Source organism: Durio zibethinus, chromosome 2 (assembly GCF_047325235.1).
Source record: "Durio zibethinus cultivar Kanyao isolate XHJ-2024 chromosome 2, ASM4732523v1, whole genome shotgun sequence".
NCBI lineage: Eukaryota > Viridiplantae > Streptophyta > Magnoliopsida > Malvales > Malvaceae > Durio > Durio zibethinus.
In genome coordinates, this window is record NC_143163.1 from 515,577 (window position 1) to 543,175 (window position 27,599).

The following is a 27,599-nucleotide window of genomic DNA, read 5'->3' on the forward strand; positions in this document are numbered from 1 at the left end:
TTAATTCTGAGGAGGAGATGCTGTTAGTAGTATATAATAATTGGGGGAAGGGAAAGAACTTTGACAACACATGGGGCTGTCCATGTGAACTCCTGCCAACCAGACAGCTCTACCGGCTGGCTTTAAAGCGTTGTCTCCGCTCTCTATAGACCCTAACCCACTCCACGCAACATTATGCCACCCAATAGCTGTCCCCATCCCTATTCCAATCATATCCATCCACGTGGCATTTCATTTGGCTTGCCACATGGCCATTTGCCTATTTCTTTACACCCTTTCATTCCTGACCCAGATTTGACCTTCAGTTGGCTGATTCTAAAGGACATGAAAAAAAAAAAAAAAAAAGGAAGAAAAGAAATTGGTAATTATAATAATTTTCTGATTATTGTCAATTGGTAACGGTGATGTAAACATTGTAACTACGTATAATAATTAATTAACAAACTGAGATTACAAATTAAAAAAAATAATTAATGGGTAAGAAAGAATTGGGGATGACTGTGTTTGATAGTTAGGGCAGATAATATGGATGGGGACCAACTAGTTTTGGCTTTTGACTTTGGTTTTTTTTTAACAGACATTTATAATCAAGCTCTTTTCAGCACATACCTGTCTAACTGTGTTTTAATATTTGGGAAAATTTGTTCTTGTTGGGTTGATAGCAGAGTGGGGGGAGGGGGGGGGGGTTGGACAGACAAAGGAAGATTGATTCTATAATGAGAAAGTGCCAGCTGAGTTTAAAACTAAATGCCAGCTATCTCATCTTCCTAATTCTAAGGATGTGAAATATTTCAACTTTTTTCACCAATTAAGCTCGTACTCTTCACTTAAGAAAGAACTAGATTTTGAAATTCTATTAAATGTTGTTATATTCTAAATAATTTATATAAATAATACTGACATATGTAATAAATAGCTATTTTTATTATATGTCATCATCATTTTTATACTCAATAAAATATCGAAGATGATTTTCGTAAAACTTGATCATATCATATGATTTAATTATTTTTTGATACATGATATTTGAATATAATATTATTTTATCAATATTTTAATCATTAAATCAACTGTTGATAATCATTATATTGACTATTATTATAATTAATCGAACACTTAATAAATGTCAAGCAAACCAAATGGTCACATCAACAATAACCTATTAATCATATTTGAGACGAGCAATAATGAAAAATCACTAACAGGACTCCAATTCGTGATTAAAGAAAGGAAGAGTTCAACCAATTCAGCCAATCTTTTATTGGCTAATCATAACCTATATACCAAAATTAGTGGTAGTAATAGTAAAAGTTGTTGAGCAAAAGGGTTTGAAAATGACACTTAGGGGAAAAATTTTGAATTTGCGCGGATGATTTTTTAGCAAAGTGAAAGTAAGTAATACTTGTAATGTTTACCTACACAAACCCAAAACAAGAGGTGAGGAGCTATTGAATTAAACGTCCAATATTCCCGAAAGGTCCAAATGCGAAGGAATCAGATGCAAACGTGGCATCATGAAATCAGATATTGGATGTTGAAGTCAAGTCAAATGGGAAGGTGACGCTGAGGGTGTGCGTCAGATTGATGGATTGAGCATCACCACCAAATTTCTTATTTCCTTTTAATCTTTGATATATGGCCCCCCTGCGCCTGATTAATGTGTCAGTTGAAACCGCTGGTCTCCACCCTATTGGCCGCATAGCCTCTGACGAGGACGGCGTCGCACTGCAACTCTGCCCCTTCTCTCTTACCTTGATTATGGAAAACGACATTTTCCTATTCTATAGGAATAGTAGCTTCACACTCCAACATTTAACATGACCTCAAAGAAAGAAAGAAAGAAAGAAAGAAATGGTGTGGGCCGTGGAGGGAGGGGAAGGGACAGCAAAGAGAAGAAGGGAAACGGAGAAAAGTGGTGTCACGTGAGTTGAGCATGCAACGTAACTTGTGCCTAGTGAGACTATCGATGGATGGGGTCCTAGTCTTACGTGGGCATATGGTCGTGGAATATTGGAACAGTCATAATTCAAATGGACTGACCAAAAACCCTACCCCTTTTATTTTAATGTTCGTTTTAAGTACTCATTTTCTCTCTCTCTCTTCTACTTCAGATGATCAATCTCTCACTGCACGCTGCTGAACCAAACAGAGGGAACCTACGTCTCAATGAAGATTGTGATCCACATCCACCCCTGGGAGATTTTAGTCTTAACTTGTCTGGTTAAGCCCAAGTACACACCTCATAAGAGTTAAGGGCCTGACTAAAAGCCTAAGATGGGCTTCCATCCCGAATCCACAGATGGGCAGCTTTCATATAGTCAAAGCCCAAAAGGCATCTTTCTTTCTCATGCTAAATATGAAACGAGCAAATTACATAAATATCACAACTTTGGCTTGCGATATAGAGGCACTACACCTCATGCTAGATTGACCAAGGACATGGCTCTCATTCCTCCCAGGACGCAGGAAAGTAACTAAACAAGACTTCATAAACTTCAACCACATGATTGCAAAAGTTAATATTAACTGCTATTTACAGATAGAATATGTATACAGCAAACTAAAGGTACAAGAAAGAACCTCAAAAGACAAAAGATAACAGTTATTTTCTGGAGGAATCACCAACTTATGAAACCTCTCAAACTGTTGATAGGAGGGAGACAGATTGATACAAGTAAACTTTCGATGTAAAAGAAGGGAAATATTTGATGATCAGAAGCAACCCGATGAGCCTGCAATAACATTTGCAGCACCATTTTATCTTCATGCTATTTACCTACAAGGCCCAAACATAATCATCATTACAGCAACACAGCACAGTGGCTTTCATTAGGAAAAAAGGCAGGCAATATGAATGCAGCATTTTGTTTAAAAACAACTTTTCACAGGAGAAAAAGTACACGGTATGACCACCCCTTTAATTAAAAAAGATTTTCTTTTTTTTTCAGAAAAAGTAAAAAAGATAAAAAGTACAAAAAGGTAAGAAACAAAGACACAGAAAATGCATAAATATATTGGGATAAGGCAGTCTGTCTGTATAACCTTGTTTCCTAGTCTGGAGGCGTCTCTACTTCATGGAGAAGCCACTAGCCAAAAACCAAGTATTCGTCATAAAAATCAGAGATGTCACTGGCCCCTGAGAATTCAAAATAATCATCATAGTCATCAGACATTAAGTCAATGTCAGAAATTCCAGATGGATAATCTTCATCTGATGACCCAGTATCATGAACTTCTGTATCAAACTCGTAATCATGAGTTGAATCATAAGGACGCCGCAAATCTTTTATGCATTCAACACATCTTTTCTCCAAGTTCCCTTCCAGACTAACATTGAAACATTGGCGCAAGTCAAGGGATTCAAGATAAGGACAACCATTGAGAATGGCCTGCAGGCCATCATTTGTCAGCCTGTTCCCAAAAAGTTGGAGGTTGTGCAAGTTGGGCATAGTTTGTGCAATAGCTAGTGCCTCATCATCAGACTCTATGCGGAAGCGTCTGCATCCCTGAATATTGAATTTGAATGACTTCAGAAGAGGGCAACATCGTCCAACAGTTTCCAGAGCATCTTTTGAAATGGAACAGTGTGAAATTTCAAGCTCTTCTAGAAATGGAAGTTTTGAAGCTGCTTCACTTAATCCCTCATCTGAAATGTTATAGCACAATACAAGTCGAAGACGTTTAAGATGACCAGACCTGAGACAAGCATCATTTGAAGAATAAAAAAAGGGCAGCGTCAGCAGTTTTACACAAATGAATAACCATTTCAGTACAGTAGTACAGTGAAAACAAGTCAAAGACGTTTAAGATGAGCAGACCTGTGACAAGCATCATTTTGAAGAATAAAAAATGGGCAGCGTCAGCAGTTGCACACAAATGAATAACCATTTCAGTACAGTAATATAGCGAAAACAAGTGATGTATGAAGTTATCAATCCAAAGAAACAACCATCTTTATATTGAATGTTCATGCTGAAGCATCATTTTGAAAGTCTATTTGGTTTGGATAATTAAGTAGAAGTAACAAAAGCAAAAGACCAGGCTATGAACAAACACAAACATTTAAATGGGTTTCATTGGAAGCAGAAAAGGCCTTCCAATCAATTGCAATTGAACATTTTAATTAGAAACCATAAGATAGAAAAAATTGCATAACTAAGTCAATCAAAATCCTAAAATGTTAAAAAAAATAAACCCTAAATCCAAGAAATATCCACAAATTGATTGTTAATAAACCAAACCTGGCAAACTATAGAATACTGCATTAATATTAAGGAAATCAAAATTGATGATTTGTATAACCTGAAAAACAATTAAAGATTATAAAATTGAAAAAAAATATATTTAAAATTTACCTCTCAGCGATATAAATTAGAAGTTCATCGCTACCAAAGTGTTCGACATTGATGTCAAGCAAGTTGCCACAGCTGCGATCGACAGCGTGGACGCACATCTTCTCGAGGTCATAGTCCATGTCACATACCTCACCCAACTTGTGCATATCAATGGATCTCCACATTAACGGGTCTTTGCAGATCTTTCGCCACTGACAACACACGCTTTGGGCGCTATTCAGGATCTCAATTGCACCCAGCCGAGAGAGAATCGAGGCCGTCACGTCCAAGGGCAGCTCCAGCCAATTACGCGTTTCGGATGCTGTGGTCATGGTTCGCTCGGAGGATTATTTTTCAAGGAAAACTGGGAAATTTTGTTGGTAAAAAGACAAAGAAATAGGCGTTCGAAGAGGGAAAAAAAAACCTGTTGACATTTGGGTTTTTGATATGTTGGTTCGCTTCGTGGATATTAAAAACCCATGTTGCTTTACAAATTGACAATTACTTAAAATTGATGTAGAAGCAAAATCGTTTTTAATAATATTATTATTTTGATGCATTAGTTTTAAATTTACGAGCTGTTTGCTTAATCTATTCATTATATGATAAACTTCAAAACAGAAGTAGTGGGAATAACTGAAAACTTGTAGACATTTACCATCCATGATAGGTCAGCATCCCTACCCAAACATAAAGCTAAACCTTAAAAACACCAACCATGTAACAGTATCAAACTGATACCATAAAAACTTGTCTTGAAACAAACAAAAGTCTCCTAGAAATAGATACCTAAAACAATATGGATAAGCATCAGAAATTAGCTCCAACGATAGAGCTTGTCACCAAAAGACTGCTAGAGTAGAGTGTTCTGCTTCAACCAAACTCTGTAAATTTAACAAACGGGTCTAGGTGTTTATGAAAATATCATCGCTTAGCATCAATCCTGTCCAAAAAAAAAAATGAATTTCCTTTTAGACCATCGGAAAATCCTTCAGTTTTAACTTTGTCTCAAGGTTTGTCACCTCCTGGCTATATAAGAGATACATTAAAATCAGAATCATAACCATCAAAACCATCATAAGCATCATAATCATACCCAAGACCATAATCATCATAACTGAAGTCAGAAGGATAGTAAAAATCAGAATATTCAGAACTATCAACTTCTGCACTGAATTCAAAGTCATGAACTGAATCATTGGGGTGTCTCAAATTTTTAATCTGTTCAGCACATCTTCTCCCGATATCCCCTTCTAGATTAACATGGAAACACCTGCGCAGGTCAAGGGATTCAAGGGAATGGCACCCATCAAGAATGACCTGCAAGCCATGATTTGTCAGGTTATTTCCAACAAGCTGGAGGTGGCATAGTCCATGCATGTTTTCTGCAATAGCCAGTGCCTCCTCGTCATACTGATAAGAGGGGTCTCCCTCTTCATTAAATTTGAATGTTTTCAGAAGAGGGCAACAACGCCCAACAGCTTCTATAGCAGCTTTGCCAGTACCACCAGAATAAATTTCAAGCTCTTCCAGCAATGGAAATTTTTTAGCTGCTTCACTCAATCGCTCATCTGAAATATCATAGCAAGTTATAAGTCGGAGGCGTCTGAGATTACTTATTCTGCAAAAAACATCAAAATAAAACACGGTTGCTGTAATCAGCAATCAAACTAATGAATAAACTTACCAATAGTATAATAAAGTAGAGAAAGTAACACATATTTCTAACATTTCTATTATAAAGGGCAAATGTCAATTGAAGGAACCAAAGGATTAAAAGTTTCCCTTGTTACCCTATACCAAACATTTGGATTAAAAAAAGAAAAATCTAACACACTTCTGGCATATTCAAGAGCAACTGCCAACAGAAAGCACTGACAATTAAAGAACACTCTACTGCAATCACAAATAACTAATGCCCCAAAATGTCTTTGTGACAGCTCGAACTAACATTCCCTTTGCCACATGATATCCCCACGGGCACCTTAACAGAGAAAGAGAATCTGAAGGATCTGCAGGTAGATCAATCATGATTTTTGGGACATAACGACCAATACAAAGAATGATAATTGGAAATGCTCACTAACAAGAGATTGACTCAATTGGCAGGGATCGTTCACCTCAATGCAAAGGTCTTGGGTTCAAATCTAGCAGATGGCCTTTTGGAGTTATCTTAGGCTGTTGAGTATGACACATCTTCCCCTTCAGCAACCCATCTACCCCGGGATTTTACTTACCAAGAAAGAAAAATATATTTGGAAATGGTCATGTACACATTGCTGCTTTACACTGATATAAAAGTCCAATGTTGTCACAAAGGCTATGAAAATCCAACTACAAAGAAGTATCTATCCACAGTGAAATGACTTCAACTTAAAGTGCATTTTATAAATCTAATCCACAGCAAACGCCTCACTGGTTTAGTCAATAGCACACTGAACCTTCTTGCTCCAAAATTTATGATATTGAGTAATATTAAAACTTTCCAAATAATCACTAACAATAATAAACACATTAAGAACATAAGTAAAAGAGAACCCACGACATCTCCAATTAACGGCTACTATTCATGAAGTAAACCCAGTAAATTGATTAAGCCGAATGGTCAAGATTGATCATTATTCAGTGATACGATTATGAAGGAAATAGTATGACTACATTACCTCTAAGTGATATAGGTGAGAAGCTCATCCGTACCAAAGTACTCAATATTGATATCGACCAAACCACCACAGCTACGATCAAATAGCATGCATGCATATTTTCTCGAGATCATAGAAATGTGAGTCACCAGAATTCCGCATGTCGATGGATCGCCACATGGATGGATCCTTGCAGATGTTGCGCCATTGGGTGCATACTTTTTGAGCGCTCTGAATGATCTCTATGGCTTCCAGTCTCAACAGAATCGACGCCGTCACGTCCGTGGGAGCTCAAGCCAGTCTCGGAGACAATGGCTCCTTGAACGGCTCGTATTCGCTTTCCGACTTCGTTTCGGTTTCAGTTTCAGTTTCAGTTTCGGCATCGTGGGATTCGGTGTTGGTGGACGACTGGACGTGGCTTGTTTGGGGATTTTCTAGGGAAATTTTGAGCATTAGCGAAAGGGAAGATTTTTTTTTTTTTGGACGGTTTGTGAATTGTGTTAGGGCAAGAATTGACCCCTTTTGCATTTATTCTGTTAAATAGAAAAAAAAAAAAAAAAAAAAAAGAAAGATAAGAGTATAGTTTTTTAATTTAGAATTAAAGATTTTTATGAAAAATCCTTAAAAAAATTTTTAAGGAAAGGATTTTTTTTTTAATTTAGAATTAGAGAAAATTGCAGATTTCATAAAAAACCTATATTAAATTTATAAATCAATTACCAAACAAAATTATTGTATTCGAACTTAAAAAAATTATTATATTTAAACTTTATTAACTTAACCAATTTTGTTCTTTTTTTTTTTTTTTTTGCATTTTATTCAAAACTTCTAAATAAATTACATTTCCTAAAATTTAAATTTTAGAGATACTAAATCCGAAATTCTAGGGTTGCCGAAGCTTGGGCCTTCGAAAAGCTCTCGACTTTTTGGTTGATCACTTCTTTTGGTTTACATGACATGCATCAATTACTCCATAATAGCATTATTTTGCATCGAACGACTGAAACACCTGACTCTAAACCTATTGATGAAACAGGCAAACAAACAGCTTTTAAAAAAAAAAAGTCTTATATTAACACAACAAACAGCTTTTTTAATTTAGCATCGCATGATACCTCAACAAACATTTATAAATTAAGCAGCAATCAACATGTCATGATCAAAATTCTAAGAGAAAGTTTAATATTTAAACAAAGTAAATAGCCCCCAAAAGAAGGAAACTAACATCATTTTTTAACTCCTACATACTGAAAATTCAAGCGTCAGCTGGTTTGGTTAGAGCCTTGCTGCTTCGGCTTCATTCTTCAAACGCTACGACTTCTTCCGACACGTCCAAGAGTTCCTCTACTTCAACTTCTTTGGCCTCGTATTCCTCTTCCTCATCACTAGCTTCTCCATCCCTCAACTCCTGCCTCTCCAATTTTTCTTCCTCATGTGCCCACCTCCATTTGCTAACCCACTTGTCCCATTCCTCCTTCAACATCCTTCTCTTCTCACGATCTTGCTCACTCAATAGCATCGATACATCCTGGTCCTCTGCCTCGTACTTCTTACTATACTTCTTCAAGTTCCTTGCTATCTCTTCCTCCTTCTCAGGAGTCAAGAAGGATGGTGGTCTTGGGCGCCACAAGAACTGCAATAAAAGTTGGCAAGAACAAATATACAGCAAACAATGAGATCATGAACTGACAAAGGAACAAACACTTGTACTAAACAATCTAACTGCAAGAAATCATTTATGCTAATATTAGGTAGAATAATTCATTCACCTGGATGAAATGATCCTTCAATATCCGGTAAAGTAGCTTGCCATTAAAGGACCATATGTTGAAACCATTTTCCATTTCATGAACTGAAGTCACTGAAGTTGCAACATACCTTACATAAACAAAGAGGGCACTTGTTAGAATAGAAATTTTAAGAAACTTTTCTATTAAAAAAAGAAGGCAATTTCTTTTCCTTTTAATAGCAGAGAATTTTAGTTCAATTAAACACAAAACACAATAGTACAAATAAGTAAATCCAAAATAGATGTCATCAAATTGTTAATGGCTTACCTTCCAGTAGGATCCCATTCAATATCTGTGGCCATAAAATGTTCAGCAGTAGCCATGGTTTCAAGCTCATCAACATTGAAGAATTCCAACTGACCATTGAAACCCTTCAATCCGGCAAGTACTATGAAACGGCCACCAGGTGACCAGAATAGGGCATTTGCCTGCTTGCCTTTCAGAGTAGTGAGCTTTGAAACTCGGCCCAAATTATGTGTAGTTCGCATTGTGTAAAAGCTAATATCAGGCCTTGGATTATCCCCATGTATAACAGCAAACCTATGACCCTTGGGCTCCCAAGCAAAGGCAATTATCTTGTCATTTTTATTATCAAGCTCCAAAACCTCAATTGGTATGTCCCTTTCTTTGATGCGGAAAAGCTCAAAGCCAGTATATGTACTTTTTTTTGTTTTCGTATAACGATCAGCCTGGACAGCAAGATATTCACCATTGCTTTGCCAGTACATTTTGCAATCACTGACACTGAAAAGATTCTTTTGCCTCATCTCCTCTTTACTGGGGATTTGAACTAGACTCACCTGAGAAATACATGCAAGTGGCATATTAGTTAACATCTAAATCGAAACTCATAAAATAATGGAGCCTCTCAAACAGTGCACAACTGCTTACCCTAGCAGGTTGGTTTCCACCTCCAAGTTCAGGAACAAAAAGTGCAAGAATGGGATCTGTAGGTGACCAACTGAAGTCCACAACATTTTCAACCTTCAAAGATTTCTTGTCAATAAGGCTAAAGGTCTCTGTTTCATAAACAGATATCATATTCTTCCCAAGTTTGGCGAAATACTTGTCCTCTTTTCCACCTCCCCATCTGGAACATGACAATTCTAGTTCATGAGATACAGGGATACTCACCAAAATGAGATGAAAGGAGAGGGTTGAAAACAAAAATAAAACAAATGACTTTATGAAGGACAATCGGACGAAAGAATCACCTGAAAACAGGCCAAGAAACTCCAGCAACACTACCAGCTCCTCCAATTGCAAATTCATCAGCACTTCCCTTAAAATCTCTCATCACTTTCCCCGTTCTCACATCAAAAATGTTCATCACAACCATCTAAATACATTAAGGTTATATTAGAAATGACATTGGAAAAGGAAAATAAAAATTAAGTAACAAGTGACTGGTTTGAAAACCTCACATTTGCATCAAGAGGATTGCTTGGTTTGTGGCTGCTGTAGGTCACCAAAAATTTCTCACCTGGAGAAAAATCAATAAGCTTAACCTGCATCAATATTATTGCAGGTTAAATATGAGGTAAAGCAAAGATAAGAGAATATGTTAACCAAAAGCCTAATGCTGACCAGTGGATGGGCATAACGCATTAGTCGATTAAAGGTATTAGCCCCACCCCAAACTGCAGCTCCTTGCCTGTGAACTGTTGCCAAGTATGTCCCCAGGGGAGACCACTGCACAAAACTGTCGGTCCAGTACTGAAAACAGAAACAGTTATAATCAATTATAATGCATGAACAATTGGCTATTGAAAATGACAACCAATATTACTCTGTCCAAAGACATGGACATGGATCTCTAACCACCATGCATAAAACGCACACGGACATAAAGGGAAAGAAAGGGTTTCACGAACTAAAAGCCACAGTATGTGATAAAAGGGCAAGCTACTTACAGTGCGCTTGTAAACAAGCTCAGTTTTAGACTGCCTTGCATCATTCCATAGAACCTCGGTATCAGTGCCAGCATGAATTACAAATTGATCTCGTGCCTTTTCATCAGTAAGCCACTTTTGAAGATTTTCCTGGAATGACATCATAGTAATCAATATATAAATTTCTAGCACTAGGAAGCATAGAGAGAACAGAGACTTTATGTAATAAGAGAATAAGACTTGAGATTATCTGTGACATAAGATGGTTAAGTTGTACTTAGAAACACACTTCTTATAGAAGTAAATTCTACACAATGTCACACAAAGTATAAACTACAATTAACTTAAACTAAAATCTTAAATGAAATTACACTGGTATAAAAAAAAGTTAAAAATATTTGGCACTAATCCTGGCCTCAATCAAATCAAAATCATCTTTTACATTTGTAAATTCTTACATAAAGAATGAACCCATTGATACAAACTCCATAATTATTCATGGAGACAAATTGCATGTAACATACCATCAATGTTTGAACCGAGACATAGAATATATGAGAACAACACTAATCAACAATTTTACTTCATATGTGTATAGCCATTACAAGGAAAACATAAAACAAATGCATTTACTAACAAACAATGGAGGGAAAATCGTTTTAATAATATTACCCCAGGAATGTAGGGTTTAATCTCAGGAGGAGCCCATTCATCCGGAACTCTCATGTACTTATCAAAATCATCAAACATATTAACAGCAAAAATATGTGCTCTATCCAACTTGTACCCGTTAGTCTTCTCCTTAGCAAGCTCAGCTTCCTACATCCATAGCCAATCAAAGAAAAGCAATTCAGATTTGAAAACCAAAGCCATAAGACCAAAATTATTAAAAATTCAAAAGCCATAAACATCGAACCTGAGGAGTATTATACTCTATGAAACAATAACCTAGGGTTTTCTTAGTCTCAGGATCAACGGGCATCCAAAGGCCAACCTCCTTAATCACTCCAATTTGACTATAGATTTTTCGAATCACACCCTCGAGTTTGTCGAACTTTTCACGAGGAACAACCGGGAGATTATCGACCACGATGATGTTTCCGAACCCGGAATCGAACTCCAATTGATCATCATGGTAAACATCTTCGTCATCACTGTCCAAAAGCGAAAATTGGAAGGAAAAATAAAGAAAAAAGATGTCCTAAATATTTAGAAAGAAAATTAGGTTTAGTACCTGACGATGCCACAGTCTTCACCGGGAGGAAGTTGGATGGAATTGAAATCGATATTCATATCGATGCCCATGCGAGCCGCTGTAGCCTCTATCTCGTTCATTAGCATCACCTCCGCCGCCATGGTGGGCTAATTCTGTTCTTCGCTTTTTGATCGGAGATAATAGAGAGCGGTTCAATGATTTTGGCTTTTCTATACTGGAACTGGTAGCGTGCTCTACAGCTCTAGGGTTTTCCGAGTTCATGTATGAGTGGGTTTGGGGGTAAAAAAAAAAAAACCAGAAGAAAAGAAAGTGAAAGAGAAAAAGAATGGCTTGTTGCCATGATCCAACCCAAAATCACTTTTTATGGCCCAATTACTCTGGGCGACACCCATGTTAAATAACTTTTTTTTTTTTGCTGTTTTCCTCTTTAAATTTGTTTTATTGGCCAAACCTTAAATTTATTTTTATTTGTGGTGAGAGACTACTTGCTAAATCCTTAAATCTGTTTATTATACCGATAGTTTCTTAAATTCATTCAATAAAATTTAACCTCGTGACAAAGAGTGGATAATCAACTGATATTTACTCATTCCATCGCAAATTATTTGGGTGATTGATGTTTATAGAGTTTACAAAAATTTTAATTTTAATGTATTTAATATTAAATTTCAAAATTTTTTATAAAATTAAAGTCTCTTGATTTTTAATATTAAAAAATAAAAAATTTTAAAATATAAAAAAGTAAGAGTTTTGAAAATTAAAAAAATTAATTTTGAGATATAAAAAATGAATAAAAAAAAGTTTTGAATAAATAAAAAAATTTATTTATCATTTTAAGTTAAAATTTTATATATTTAAAGGATCAGTTAATTTAATTTAATTTAATTTATTAGTTTCAATTATTTATTTTTGAGCCATCAATATTAATTGCTTCTAATTTATTTACATAATTACACTAATTTCATCGTTGGAACTCAACCGGGTCTTCTTTGTTATTGTAAAAGAAAGTATACGTACAAAAGTGCTGCTTAACTCCATGGGTTGAAATAATTGCCCAAGAAAGAGAAGCAGAAATTAAAAGAGAAAACCATAGAAAAATGAGTGAAATCTCAATAACAGTAGCAGTGGGAGCCAGGCTTCCAGCTCATCATACCGATATGCAACCTTATCCAAATAAGAAAAGCCCAATGGAGCAATGCCAAGTCATCAAGTAGTATCCAAGTGTATCCAACTCTGGCTTTCTGAAGCCACAAATTGTTCATGTGGCTCCAGCAGCAGTTGTTTTATGGACTCTTTTAAACTAGAAAGACAGCCAGGGAGAGAAAATTGAACTGTTTCTGATTATCATTCTTTCCCTTTGAGATTATCAAATGGCAGCTACCGCAATGACGGCTCTCCCTCAGTTCAGTGGGCTAAGACCCAAAATTTCTGCAGCTCCGGCTAGGAGCCTGGTTAGTGATTCTTGAAACTTGGTTCTGGTTTTGCAGGTTTAATATGAATTTCTTGGTTCATAATCCTCATAGTTTATGCTGAAAATGCAGGCCGCGGTTCAGCCAATGAGGCGCAAGGGAACGGGTGCTCTAGGTGTTCGCTGTGATTTCATTGGATCTCCCACAAATTTGGTCAGGATTTCATTCAAGTTGCCATATTTTCCTATATATTACGAAGCTTGAACTCCATAAAAACTACAACGCTATAAGTACCAAACTAGGGAAAAAGAAAAACAACTAACATAGATAAGTGAAGGAAGATTATATTCAAGATTTGATCAAGTTTTTTAGGGGAAAGTTGCTCTTACCCAACACACGTTAACAATCCAGACTTTTTAGTCTATTGTTAGAAGGAAAAAACCTCGTGTTTGGTTCAAAGGATCCATCTTGTGGGTAAATAGTTAGTAATTTCGCAAGCCTTTTTAAATGGTTTTGTATCTTTGAAATATATTGTTTAGAAATTTTTTGTGAGGGTGACTGGTAATATTTGGGGTATTGGACAGATAATGGTGACAACAACAACCCTGATGCTGTTTGCTGGGAGATTTGGGTTGGCTCCATCAGCAAACAGGAAGGCTACTGCTGGACTGAAGCTTGAAGTAAGGGACTCTGGCTTGCAGACTGGTGATCCAGCTGGTTTTACTCTTGCAGATACTTTGGCTTGTGGCTCTGTTGGCCACATTATTGGCGTTGGGGTCGTTCTTGGCCTTAAGAACATTGGTGCTCTGTAAAAAAAAAAAAAGAATTAAGCAATTTGTGTTGATACTTTTCGGCCGTTTCTATATATTTGCACCGAACGTGCATTTGTACCAATTTGCTCATCTCTTCTTAAGGCCTTAAACCATATAATCTAATTTCGTTTTAGTACTGATATGAGTTATATCAAAATATGATATATTTAAAAATAATTTTTTATATCAAATAATATCAGTTGTTTTTGTTGTTTGGAATAACATATTTCAGTTTATATGTAAATGTAAAATATATTTTAAAATGTTTAACTTATTTTTTTATTATTTAATTATTTTTAATTTAATAAAAAATAAAATTAATTGACAAAATAACTCTTAAAAGTTAAATTTTTTATTTTTAATTTTTATATTTTATTTTGTTGGGCCAAATTTTATAATTTATAATTTATTTTTTTTAACTTAAGTTTATAAGTATTTCAATCTTTTTAAGAAAGTAATTATACTCATTTTGAAAAGTTTAATAATTATAAAATTTTGATTAGTTTTTTTTCATATCTTTATTTTTATCTTAATATTTATAAAAAATATTTATTTAAATATTATATGATAAAATTAAGTATTTCATAAAAATTTTATGATATTATTTATCAAACTTTTAAACATATTTATTTGATTTTTGAATATATTACATATTTATTTTATAAATTATTAATAATATTATAATGTATAAATTCATGCATATATTTATATTAAATCAAAAAATTTAAAATAATATTTCAAAATAATTGATACTAATATATATATATCATATTTTATAAAAAAAATTAAAATGTTATTCGATATAAAATTAAAAACTTTGCCTTAAACACACAAAATAATAAACAGCAGCCATGAACGGGATAAAGCACGTTGTTCGACATAAGCCACATCCACAGCAATTTAAAAAGGCAAATGAATCTCCCTCGTACGTTGGTTAATTTCACGGTCATGTTGAACATGTGAAAATTCAAAATGATGTAAGAAAACTGAGGAGAAAATTACGCATGGGCTTCCAATTGACATCAATCATCATGATTTATTGCTTGAATTGTAGTATTACCTTTCTCATTCAGTAAACTTTTAGTATTGAAACATAATGATTAGTCCGTGTAATATGATAGAATTCTTGGTTTAAATAATAACCGCGAAGGCAAAAAAAAAAGATAATTAATTTTAAATTTATTACTTTAAAATATAATTCAATGATATAAAAATAACGTATTTTAAAATTTGAATAATAATTATATATAAATTTAATAAAATAAAACAATTTATATTTTATATTAACAAAAATTATAACATATAATTTTATATAAAATGTAATATAAATATATAAATTTTAATATTTTATATTATTGATATATAAATTATCAAATTATTATTATAAAAAAAATGTTAGGAGAAGAATCTTCTGGAATCAAGATGTAAAAATCAGCCCAACAGTCTGATAGAATGGCCATCGGCACCGCTAAAATTGGTCTCATGGGCCAATTGATGAGACCCAATTGCCCATGAAGCCAAGCCATGTCGTATTACCTAAATACCCTCTACACGTGTGTACCTTTAACTCCAAAACCAGCGTGCCACTTCAACAGCAAAGCGAAGCTCCCAGACAGCCAGACCAGAAACAGAAAGGCAGAAAAGCTTACCTTCGGTTTGCAACCCTACCACACCCCCCCCCCCCCCGAAACAAAAAAACTGCGATACACTTACCCTTAGGGCTTCGCCCTTTCGCCAGATATCTGAGGGGAAAGGAAAACATGAGTATATGGAACTACGTCGTTTCGGCTCACAAGCCTACAAACGTTACCCACTCTTGTGTCGGCAACTTCACCAACCCTCAAGAACTCAATCTCATCATTGCGTATGTCTTTTTTCCAGTTCAATTGCTATTTCTTTGCCCTAATTTTCTCTTTTCGAATAATTTTTTTTGTTTCAACATTTTCCGATAATAGAAAAGTTAGGGCGTTAATACTGTTGAGCAAAAAATTTTTTTAGTGATTAATGACGAGGAATTAATCCTGTTACTTTAATTACGCATTCAATTTAATTGTTCTTCTGATTGCAGAAAATGTACTCGAATTGAAATCCATTTGCTTACTCCTCAAGGATTACAGGTGTCTAGCTTAATTTCTGCTTCCTTTTATGGCTGAAGATGAAATTTAATACGAAAATTAAGAAAGAAAAGATTAAGAAGTGCATTTTTTTTCGTGTTGCAGCCTATGTTAGATGTGCCGATATATGGAAGAATTGCGACGCTTGAACTTTTCCGTCCACACGTGCGTAAATATCTTTATTATTATAAAACATTCTTTCGGAGTCGAGTAATAACTCGTGCTTTAATATATTTTATGTAATTTGTCACAGGGCGAGGCACAGGATTTTCTATTTATTGCAACGGAACGATACAAATTTTGTGTCCTTCAATGGGATTCTGAGACATCCGAGCTTATTACAAGGTTTAAACTAGAAAATATATACATATTTTACTTTTTTTTTTTTCATTTTGCTGTTTTGCTTGTCCTTCCAGCTTTTCAGACTAGATGTATGCATACTTTATGATGTAGTTTTCATTCTGCCTTGAACAATCAACTTTAGTATCAAGTGCACATTGGTTTCTCCTGTGGGAGCTTTGATTTTGAAAATATGAACTTGAGTGGTTTGTTTGTTCGATCGTTTATCATCTTTTCTCTAGTAATATCTGTTCCTTCCTTGGGGCTTCTCTGAGATTTTCGTAAGCTACTTTTTGTTTGTTTGTTTGATTATATCTTCCCTAAATTCAGGCACAATTTCTCTTGTTGCTGCTATTTGCAAACTGCACCGCATCTGCTTGATGAAGTTAGATTGAGTATTGTGTGTACAGATTATGAAGCTGTGGGGAATTTTATCTCGCCTTTCTGCTTTGTGATTCTTGTTAAATTGCTATTATTAGTTCTGTTAAAAAAGAGAACAAGATGGAATAAAAACAGTGCTTCTACAGTTTTGTTGCATAGATTGTGTTTTCTAGTCATTCTTTCATCAAATTCATGTTTAAGTGTTATGCAATTTGGGCCATGGTGATGTCTATAAGAATTTTTTGGGTGTGTTTATGATTTTCTTCGAGCAAATATTCTTGGAGCTAAGACATATTCTATTACCTTCAGAGCAATGGGGGATGTTTCAGACCGTATTGGTCGACCCACAGACAATGGACAGGTAATCATTGTTTATTTTATGCTGATACCTGTGGTGCGTTCATGTGTTTCTTGATGATGCAATGTTGTTAAACTTATTTTTCATTATGCTTTCCAGCCAAAAATTCATTGATTCCTTCTTTCTATTTTCTGCAGATTGGCATAATAGATCCTGATTGTAGGTTAATTGGACTCCATCTATATGATGGGCTGTTTAAGGTATATACACTTGATGTAGCATTAGCAAATTCCAAATTCAAGCCTATATAATTTGCTGTTTACCATTCTTATTTCTGGGAAAAGTTGTACATTATGTTTTGTTGTTTTCTCAGGTTATTCCTTTTGATAATAAAGGGCAACTCAAAGAAGCATTTAATATAAGGTATTCTTCGTCATTTTGATCCATACAAGGTTCTTTTTGAGTAACCGAAGAGATGGTTATGATCGTAACCAGGAGTGAATGGTAGATGCTGGATGAACCATTTTTCAGTTATCCCTTTAAATTTAATTTTTTCTACAGGCTACTTCATGTTTGTTGCAGTAACTGTTTTTTTATAATAGTTCAAATTAGTTTTGGTTGTGACCTATATTTCAGTATAGATCTGGTTGGTTTTTTAGTATTGCCCCTTTCTATGATGTAAATAAATCTTAACTAATCAAACAAAGTTATTATGTTCAATTAAATGAGCATTAGATATTGCTTAAAAAGGGTGTTCTTGATATTGCATCCTTATGGTTGCTATTTATCTTTCAGGCTTGAGGAACTCCAAGTTTTGGATATCAAGTTTCTGCATGGTTGCTCAAAGCCTACAATTGTAGTTCTATACCAGGTCTCAATTTTCTTTCTAAATGCATATGTTTAGTCTGGACCCATGGTCTTTCTTTGTCTCTCTTTATTACTTTCTAAGTTAAGGCATAAAACTTTCAAATGTTATTGACATCGCATTGGGCTAAGGCTTTTGGAATTAATCTAAACTTAGCTAAATATCCTAAAAGGAAATAGTAGTGATTGCTGCTTGAATTTTACATATAGGAAAGAAATTTGATTAGGTTTTTGCATGCCATTAAGCTCAAGTCAGTAGGATAGTATCATATTGGTTAGCTGTATGTGTTGGTAGTGATTTAGTTCTCTTGCATTTATTTCATCTATTTTATTTATTTGTAAACAACACTGATACGCTTAGATAATTGTTTGTTTTCCCCTTCATTTTGTGTTCTTTCTTACAGGATAACAGAGATGCACGTCATGTTAAAACATATGAGGTTGCTCTAAAGGAGAAGGACTTTGTTGAGGGACCATGGTCCCAAAACAATCTTGACAATGGAGCTGATTTGCTTATACCTGTACCCCCACCTCTCTGTGGTGTCCTTATTATTGGGGAAGAAACGATTGTCTATTGCAGTGCCAATGTGTTCAAAGCCATCCCAATCAGACCTGTAGGTCACTTATCAAGTTACAATTAAATCTTTACCAGCTCTTTATGGATCGTTAGTTGTAATTTCTTGTAGATTTGACACTTTCTTGTTGATATTTGATGTTCACTTCTAGTCAATTACAAAAGCCTATGGAAGAGTTGATGCTGATGGATCTAGGTACTTGCTTGGCGATCATGCTGGTCTTCTTCACCTTCTTGTCATAATCCATGAGAAAGAAAAGTGAGTGAGCGTTCATTATTCTTTTCAAATGTCTGTAGTTAAACAGTGGGAAATTTTTTAATTAAGAAAACATATCAAAGCTCGGTTTAGGTTCTGTGGCATTTTGCATAACTGGGGCATTCTTAAGAGTATGTTATTCATGTGCATCTTGCAGGGTTACTGGACTCAAGATCGAACTCTTGGGAGAAACTTCTATTGCATCTACAATATCATATCTTGATAATGCATTTGTCTTTATTGGCTCAAGTTATGGAGATTCACAGGTATGGCAGACATGAATATACTTTATTTGCTATGTGCTATTAGCATTATAACTTGCTTCTAAAGTATTACTAAAATAATTTTTGAGGGGTAAAGAAAGGATCACAAGTTAATCATACATGGAATACTCTACTCTAAAATCTGGAGGAAAGGATTTGACGGAATTAAAAACGTGATGTTTTAGGGGTTTGTGATACTCATGTTCACCTCCAAATCTTCTTCCTCCTCCCTTAAAGAAAACCCCTCACTTTTTTGATCTACTCTTCTAGTAAACCTCATCCATAAAAGTAGTATTTCCTGTCAATTAAAGAACACTTTCAAATGGCCCAAAGGATAGTTCCGTGAGTTTGGCTCCTGTATTCTGGCCCTGCTTGATAAAATTCAGCTGTAAGTGAAGTGGGATAAGTGATCATATGCTTCTATTTAAATATTTAATGACAAAGCTGCTTCATCCTTGCTTTTCAGCTCAACATCATTATAATATAATTTTTATGTGTTGTCATTCTGTTATGATATCAATACAGTTGATAAAGTTAAATCTACAACCTGATGCCAAAGGTTCATATGTGGAAGTTTTAGAAAGGTATGTCAATTTGGGGCCTATTGTAGACTTTTGTGTGGTTGACCTTGAGAGGCAAGGGCAGGGTCAAGTTGTTACTTGCTCTGGAGCTTACAAAGATGGTTCTCTTCGCATTGTTCGAAATGGAATAGGAATTAATGAACAGGTTTGTTTTGTGTTTTGTGGAATTTGTTTATGCTTAATTGAGTTTACCTTTTTGCATTCACATAAATAACATGTTGTTGCATTTATGCATGTTAGGCATCGGTAGAACTTCAAGGTATCAAAGGAATGTGGTCATTGAGATCCTCTACAGATGATCCATTTGACACCTTTCTGGTTGTTAGTTTTATCAGTGAGACACGAATTTTAGCAATGAATCTGGAGGATGAATTGGAAGAAACAGAGATTGAGGGATTTAATTCTCAAGTGCAGACTTTGTTCTGCCGTGATGCTGTTTACAATCAACTTGTACAGGTGAGGGTTTTTGCCGTTAAATTGGCAGCACTGAGCGATGAACATGAGCATATCGTAGGTGAAGTTTGTTTTTCTAATGTTGCCCTTTTTTATTTAATCTAATATTAGCTTATATGATTTGCCCGTTCATTGTAAGGGCAAGCAATATGTTTATGACAAATGCATATTGTATGTACTTCATGACGGCTGATGAGCATCATTGCAGGTCACTTCAAGCTCTGTAAGGCTTGTGAGTTCAACATCTAGGGAGCTAAGGCATGAATGGAATGCTCCATCTGGGTATTCGGTCAATGTTGCCACTGCCAATGGTACCCAGGTACTATTTTCCGTTCTCTTTATTAAAATGTTGTGAATAAAATGTTGTGACAGCGTTTTAGTTTGCATGTAGGTGTCAAAACCGTTATCTTTTCTAATCTAATGATTAACAATTTTCTTTTTTTTTTTTAAGATGGTTTTTGCAATGGATTTTTTAGGCTTGATGTAAATCTCCTTTTGCCTTTCCACCCTTCACAAATGCCTCTTGTATAAGGGTAAGTCTATGCATTGTTTGTATTACAGGTTTTACTAGCAACAGGGGGTGGCCATTTGGTTTATTTGGAAATCGGTGATGGAACATTGACACGAGTAAACCATGCACAGTTGGAGTATGAAATCTCATGTCTTGACATTAACCCCATTTGTGAGAACTCTAACTACAGTCAGCTGGCTGCTGTTGGTATGTGGACTGATATAAGTGTGAGTATATTTTCACTCCCTGACCTGAATCTCATCACCAAGGAGCAATTGGGAGGAGAGATTATTCCTCGTTCTGTTCTTCTTTGCTCCTTTGAAGGGGTACGAGTTTATTTGATATTTCTTCAGCTTTAATCTTATCTTGCTGATATATTTTGTTTCTCTTTTGATGTCTGTTATTGCTAAGTGTTGTAATGTTGGCCTAACCGCAAAGGAATACATTGATTATTCATCTCAAAGTGATCTAGTGAGAGCACTGCAGTTAAGACCCTGTTGGCCATGTAGAGCTGTGATATTTGGCATCTATCTTTCTGTATACTTGATGCCATCATGCCATACATTGTAGTTTACTATTTTCTCATACCCATTTCTGAGAGTCTGTATGTTTGTCTCTTTTGTAGATCTCTTACTTGTTGTGTGCCCTCGGAGATGGTCATCTCCTAAATTTTCAATTGAACTTGAGCAATGGTGAGTTAACAGATAGGAAAAAGGTTTCTCTTGGGACCCAACCCATAACGCTTCGTACTTTCTCCTCCAAGAATACCACCTATGTATTTGCTGCATCAGATAGGCCAACTGTAATTTATAGCAGTAACAAGAAACTACTCTACAGCAATGTTAATCTGAAGGAAGTCAGTCATATGTGCCCTTTTAACTCTGCTGCTTTTCCAGACAGGTATGCTCCCCTATTCTTTTTCTTAGGACTATATTTTAATTTGAAAGGAAAGTATTTCTCACTCTTTCTATTGGTTCATATGAAGTTATGTATTTGCTAGACCAAGTTTTTATAACCCATAATTCACAAGTTCTAAACTTGCATGCAAAATTATGTTTTGCTTCAATGCTTAGTACAGAAGCTAACAGACTAAAATTATTGCATTAATCTGGAATTTGTACAGAAGTGACTAAGTTTACATTTTTTATCATTTCTCATAATTGCTCTCGGTAATGAGTTAAACTTGTCCATGAATCATGCATGTAGCCTTCTTATTCATAAATCGTATGTTATATTCTGTTTCTGCAATTCATTGACATATTAATAGTAGCTCCAGTCTGAATGAACCTGCTTGTATTAGATTCCATTGGATGAGATCAACTTCTGTAGTATTGATGCTCTAATGACCAGATATCAGCATTGATTTGTTAGGAGGTTTTGTGCTGGCAAATTAGGTTTTTGCTGTTTAGCAGGCTTTTTTAAAAACAAACTTGGGTTAAGAGTGCTTTTTACTGTTTCTATTCACCAGCCTTGCAATTGCAAAAGAAGGTGAACTTACTATCGGCACTATTGATGATATTCAGAAGCTTCACATCCGCTCTATCCCCATTGGGGAGCATGCACGTCGCATCTGCCATCAAGAACAGTCTCGGACCTTTGCAATATGTAGTTTTGCTGATGAATCTGAAATGCATTTTATCCGCCTGTTAGATGATCAAACATTTGAGATTATCTCGACTTATCCTCTTGATACTTCTGAGTATGGTTGCTCCATACTTAGCTGTTCATTCTCAGATGATCTTAATGTATACTACTGTGTGGGGACTGCATATGTTCTGCCAGAAGAAAATGAGCCAACTAAGGTGCCATTTCATTCTTGTTTTCTACTCTTTTTTGTATTGGTATTTAAATTGAAAGTTTTCATGTGAATTAGATTTTCTTTTTAATTGCCAATTTTTCACTTTCTTCACAGGGCCGTATATTGGTTTTTGTTGTTGAAGATGGGAAGTTACAGCTTATTGCCGAAAAGGAAACCAAGGGGACAGTTTTCTCTCTAAATGCTTTCAATGGCAAACTACTGGCTGCTATTAATCAACAAATTCAGCTATACAAGTGGATGCTTCGGGAGGATGGCACTTGGGAATTGCAATCTGAATGCGGACATCATGGCCACTTACTTGCCCTGTATGTAAAAACTCGTGGGGATTTCATTGTTGTTGGTGATTTGATGAAATCGATTTCCTTGTTAATCTACAAGGTAAGTATTTAGGCCCTTGAAACACCCTGCTAAGCTTCACTTGCATTCTTCAATCTTGTCATACTCTTTCTCTTTGTGGGCATTTCTTGGCATCATTGCAAGTGATTTAGATTCCAAACTGGACATGTTCTCTATGTAGCTACTTCTGTTCTTACTGATTGGTGCACGTTTCCCTCTTTGATTTCAGCACGAGGAAGGTGCAATTGAGGAACTAGCTCGCGACCATAATGCAAACTGGATGTCAGCTGTCGAGATTCTTGATGATGACATCTATCTTGGAGCTGAAAACAACTTCAACCTGTTAACAGTTCGGAAGAATAGTGAAGGTGCCACTGATGAGGAAAGGGGCCGTCTTGAGGTGGTTGGTGAATACCACCTTGGGGAATTTGTCAATCGGTTCTGTCATGGTTCCCTTGTTATGCGATTGCCAGATTCTGATGTGGGCCAGATTCCAACCATTATTTTTGGCACCGTGAATGGTGTTATTGGTGTCATTGCTTCACTTCCTAATGAGCAGTATGCCTTTTTGGAGAAGCTCCAATCGAACCTGAGAAAGGTAATAAAGGGAGTTGGAGGGTTGAGCCATGAACAATGGAGATCATTCAACAATGAGAAGAAAACTGCAGAAGCCAAAAACTTTTTGGACGGTGATCTGATTGAATCATTCCTTGATTTGAGCCGTGGTAAGATGGAGGATATATCCAAGGCAATGGGTGTTTCAGTGGAAGAGCTTTCGAAGAGAGTCGAGGAACTGACGAGGTTGCATTGATATATCTTTGATGTTTACCTTTGCTGTTCCATTTAATTTTTTATTCTTTGTTTGGCCTTATTTTGTAACTTTAGAGACCGTTGTTATTGGCATGAAGCGCATGTATATATTATCGATCGCTTCTTTATGACCACAATGGCAAATTGACAATGAGTTCGTTTCAAAACAGAACCGATGACCCCTTTCAATTTCATTACCCTGAAAAGTGCGTCTGTTTCTGTTGTTGACTGTTTTAGTATGTAATTCTGAATATATTTTTCACTTTGAAGATGTTTCGGATTTTAATTCGTATATTTTTGGATCGATTGAAACAATATTGTTTATGTCTATTTTAATTAATTTATAAAAATTTATTTTATCAAAACTTCTTAATGAATTCAAATTTAAACAACAAATAAATGAGCACACTTTCATTACCATTTTAACCAATTCCGTTGATTAATTCTGGATATTTATTATTTCAGCCACGATCCAACTCTAAGTTTTGGGGAAGAGATTTATTTTATTTATTAATTATGAACCAATTAATCTCGTTGTCTGTCATCTCAGTCGAACAGAAAAAAGTTAATGATATAATGATTCATGGCAAATAGGGTTGCCCATTAACTTATTTTAAGTGGAAAATAAGTTAGAAAGCAACTGAGCTTGATTAAACGGGGTTGAATATGACCGATTCCTGCTATTCAATAGTCAGACCAAACGTTCCATTCTTAACTCACATGATTCAATTCTAATTCTGGCTTCATACTTTTTTAACAAAGTTGTCTTTAATTCCAATTTCCCCCAAAATACAAAAAAAAAAACCCAAAATATAAAATTATTTTAGTTGATTTTTACTTAAAATCACTTAATTTTATTGATAATTAATTTTAGAATTTTCCTTTTTTTACATGTTCATACAGATATCAAATCCAACTTGTTCACTAATATTAAACCGTATTATTAAACAGTCTTTTTATGCTCTCCTTTCGGGTTTTTTTTTTTTTTTTTTGTCTTCTTTATGGAAAAAAGCAGCCTTCAACTCTGGTTCTTTCTTTTTTTAATTTTTTTTCTCATTCAAATTGACAGGCAGGGTAGGTAGCCTCCCAATCTCAAAATTATGGGATTTTCATTTTACTGTCCTAAAATATTATAATACTTTTTAAAAACCTTATAGAAAAAGTCAAAGATATAAAAGTTACTAAAAAAAAATTTCCTCATAAAAAATACATTTGGAAACAATAACCATTAACCACCACTGAAGCTGCAAAAGCAACTTGATTTGAAACCATGCCTTTTTAGACTTGGACGAGACCCCAACCGAACCCCACATTATGAAAAGACAAAAATATCCTACCGCCTTCCCATTCACATGATACAAATGAAGACAAATAAATAATAAATTGTCCCATGTCCTCGATAGTCCAAACACCAAAGTTGTGGACTTCAAAGTTCATAAATAATTGCCTAAAGAATTGGGCAAAATTTTCCGTTGCCTTTTGTTTTGTATGCTAAAATAAAATTCGTAAGCGGTGACGCAGATTTTCTAGTCGCCAGAAACTCCTTTTCCGTTTAATATTTTCATAAAAAAGAATCGAAAACACCGTGTATATATATATATATATATATGTATATATATGTGTGTGTGTGTGTGTGTGTTAGCGAACCCAATTCTCTTCTCAACTGCAACTCTGAAAAAGAGAGCCAGAAAGGAAAAAAGGGTAAGAGCAAGAGAATCTGTCCGTAAAACTTGTAAGCTTTTTTTTTTTTTTGTTGGTAAACGAAAATGATTTTTTGTTCACTATAGAATACTACCAGACATTGATGCCTTTTTTGTTCTCTCTGTCTTTTTTATCCAACAAAGTTGCGTTCTTTTTAACTGAAACCTTGAACACCCAACTATGTGTTGAAATTTGCATATTTGTTCAATAAATATGGCTTGCCAAGACTCACATTTGTGTTACACTTTGATAGGGAATGCGGTGATGCTCAATCTCATTCTCTCAGTAAGGGAGTTTTACAATAGGTCTGTTTATCATTGGAGCTCAACCAGGTCTTCTTTGTTATTGTAAAAGGAAGTATATATACAAAAGTGATGCTTAACTCCATTGGTTGAAATAATTGCCCAAGAAAAAGAAGCAGAAATTAAATGAGAAAACCATAGAAAAATGAGTGAAATCTAAATAACAGTAGCACTGGGAGCCAGGCTTCTAGCTCGCCATACCAATATGCAACCTTATCCAAATGAGAAAAGCCCAATGGAGCAATGCCAAGTCATCAACAAGCATCTAAGTGTATCTAACTCTGGCTTTCTGAAGCCACAAATTGTTCATGTGGCTTCAGCATCAGTTGTTTTATTGACTCTTTTAAACTACAAAGACAGCTAGGGAGAGAATATTGAACTGCTTCTGATTATCATTCTTTGCCTTTGAGATTAGCAAATGGCAGCTACTGCACTGACCACTCTCCCTCAGTTCAGTGGGCTAAGACCCAAAATTTCTGCAGCTCCAGCGAGGAGCCTGGTTAGTGATTCTTGAAACTTGGTTCTGGTTTTTCAGGTTTAGTATGAATTTGTTGGTTCATAATCTTCATAGTTTATGCTCAAATGCAGGCTGCAGTTCAACCAATGAGGCGCAATGGAAAGGGTGCTCCCGGTGCTCGCTGTGATTTCATTGGATCTCCAACAAATTTGGTCTCGATTTCATTCACGTTGCCATTTTTTCCTATATATTACGAAGCTTGAACTCCATAAAAACTACAATGCTACAACTACCAAACTAGGAAAAAAAAAAAACTAATATAGATATGTGAAAGAAGATTATATTCAAGATTTGATCAAGCTTTTGATCCAGACTTTCTAGTCTATTGTTAGAAGGAAAAAACCTCATGTTTGGTTTAAAGGATCCATCTTGTGGGTAAATAGTCAGTAATTTTGCTGGCCTTTTTAATGTTTTTGTATCTTTGAAATAGATTGTTTAGAAATTTTTTGTGAGGGTGACTGATAAAATTTGGGGTATTGGACAGATAATGGTGACAACAACAAGCCTGATGCTGTTTGCTGGGAGATTTGGGTTGGCTCCATTAGCAAACAGGAAGGCTACTGCTGGACTGAAGCTTGAAATAAGGGACTCTGGCTTGTAGACTGGTGACCCAGCTGGTTTTACTCTTGCAGATACTTTGGCTTGTGGTACTGTTGGCCACATTATTGGCGTTGTGGTCGTTATTGTCCTTAAGAACATTGATGCTCTGTATTAAAAAAAAAAAATGCATTTTGTGTTGATACTCTTCGGCCGTTTCTATATATTTGCACCAGACGTGCTTTTGTACCAATTTGCTTATCACTTCTTAAGGCCTTAAACCATATATGTTAATTTCGTTTTAGTAATTTCGATTTAGTATCGTTGTTATGTCTTAGTTATATTAAAATATAATATATTTAAAAATAATTTTTTGTATCGAATTTGATATCAAGTAATATTGATTATTTTTATTATTTCAATAAATTTTTATGGAAGAGCATATTTTCGTTAATATGTAAATGTATTTAAATATTTTTAACTTGTTTTTTGTTATTTAAATATTTTTAATTTAATAAAAATAAAATTAATTGAAAAAATAATTCTTAAAAGTTGAGTTTTTTTTTTTTTTTAATATTTTTTTGGGCTAAAATTTATAATTAGTAATTTATTTTTTAAAACTTAAGTTTATAAGTATTTTAATTTTTTTTTAAGAAAGTAATTATTTTTCTTTTGAAAAGTTTAACAATTATAAAGTTTTGATTAATTTTTTTATATCTTTATTTTTATCTTAATATTTATATAACAAAATACTTATTTAAATATTATATAATTAAATTAAGTATTTAAAAAAAAATTATGATATTATTTATCATGCTTTTAAACTTATTTATTTGATTTTTAAATAT

General features: G+C 34.8%; 4 protein-coding genes and 2 pseudogenes across 7 annotated transcripts; 3 read left to right on the top strand and 3 right to left on the bottom strand.

Annotated features, from left to right (window-relative positions):
* Nucleotides 1–2,471: 2,471 nt before the first annotated feature.
* On the bottom strand, nt 2,472–4,821 carry LOC111308543 (F-box protein SKIP19-like). Its single transcript, XM_022906919.2, has 3 exons — nt 4,356–4,821; nt 3,043–3,696; nt 2,472–2,776 (listed from the first exon to the last, which is right to left on the bottom strand). The coding sequence occupies exons 1-2, from the start codon at nt 4,664–4,666 to the stop codon at nt 3,087–3,089; spliced, it is 921 nt and encodes a 306-aa protein (XP_022762654.2). The 5' UTR covers nt 4,667–4,821; the 3' UTR covers nt 2,472–2,776; nt 3,043–3,086.
* Nucleotides 4,822–5,055: 234 nt separating this feature from the next.
* Nucleotides 5,056–7,602, bottom strand: LOC111308544 (F-box protein SKIP19-like; annotated as a pseudogene). The gene is made up of 3 exons (XR_016327716.1): nt 6,998–7,602; nt 5,431–5,955; nt 5,056–5,277 (listed from the first exon to the last, which is right to left on the bottom strand). The product of XR_016327716.1 is annotated as an F-box protein SKIP19-like (transcript).
* Nucleotides 7,603–8,088: 486 nt separating this feature from the next.
* LOC111308542 (eukaryotic translation initiation factor 3 subunit B-like) lies at nt 8,089–12,155 on the bottom strand. Its single transcript, XM_022906918.2, has 11 exons — nt 11,893–12,155; nt 11,575–11,812; nt 11,331–11,477; nt 10,680–10,808; nt 10,354–10,482; nt 10,191–10,274; nt 9,981–10,105; nt 9,658–9,856; nt 9,034–9,566; nt 8,746–8,854; nt 8,089–8,609 (listed from the first exon to the last, which is right to left on the bottom strand). The coding sequence occupies exons 1-11, from the start codon at nt 12,012–12,014 to the stop codon at nt 8,274–8,276; spliced, it is 2,151 nt and encodes a 716-aa protein (XP_022762653.2). The 5' UTR covers nt 12,015–12,155; the 3' UTR covers nt 8,089–8,273.
* A 1,010-nt stretch (nt 12,156–13,165) lies between these two features.
* Nucleotides 13,166–14,177, top strand: LOC111308162 (photosystem I reaction center subunit psaK, chloroplastic). Its single transcript, XM_022906475.2, has 3 exons — nt 13,166–13,325; nt 13,416–13,496; nt 13,868–14,177. The coding sequence occupies exons 1-3, from the start codon at nt 13,245–13,247 to the stop codon at nt 14,093–14,095; spliced, it is 390 nt and encodes a 129-aa protein (XP_022762210.2). The 5' UTR covers nt 13,166–13,244; the 3' UTR covers nt 14,096–14,177.
* A 1,519-nt stretch (nt 14,178–15,696) lies between these two features.
* On the top strand, nt 15,697–23,959 carry LOC111308545 (DNA damage-binding protein 1a-like). Of its 2 annotated transcripts, none has more exons than XM_022906920.2 (19): nt 15,697–15,959; nt 16,164–16,212; nt 16,315–16,374; nt 16,463–16,554; nt 17,239–17,290; nt 17,425–17,487; nt 17,601–17,650; nt 18,023–18,098; nt 18,496–18,705; nt 18,818–18,924; nt 19,079–19,187; nt 19,710–19,910; nt 20,006–20,221; nt 20,427–20,537; nt 20,780–21,055; nt 21,355–21,629; nt 22,198–22,531; nt 22,642–22,926; nt 23,114–23,959. In XM_022906920.2, exons 1-19 carry the CDS (start codon nt 15,856–15,858, stop codon nt 23,693–23,695), a joined length of 3,252 nt encoding a protein of 1,083 aa, XP_022762655.2. In that variant the 5' UTR covers nt 15,697–15,855; the 3' UTR covers nt 23,696–23,959. The 2 variants fall into 2 exon arrangements, with proteins under 2 accessions (XP_022762655.2, XP_089599987.1); XM_089743861.1 differs by having other exon boundaries at nt 20,780–20,956.
* A 1,157-nt stretch (nt 23,960–25,116) lies between these two features.
* On the top strand, nt 25,117–27,059 carry LOC111308548 (photosystem I reaction center subunit psaK, chloroplastic-like; annotated as a pseudogene). Its single transcript, XR_016326786.1, has 5 exons — nt 25,117–25,426; nt 25,649–25,752; nt 26,113–26,196; nt 26,286–26,366; nt 26,699–27,059. The product of XR_016326786.1 is annotated as a photosystem I reaction center subunit psaK, chloroplastic-like (transcript).
* The last annotated feature ends 540 nt before the right edge of the window (nt 27,060–27,599 follow it).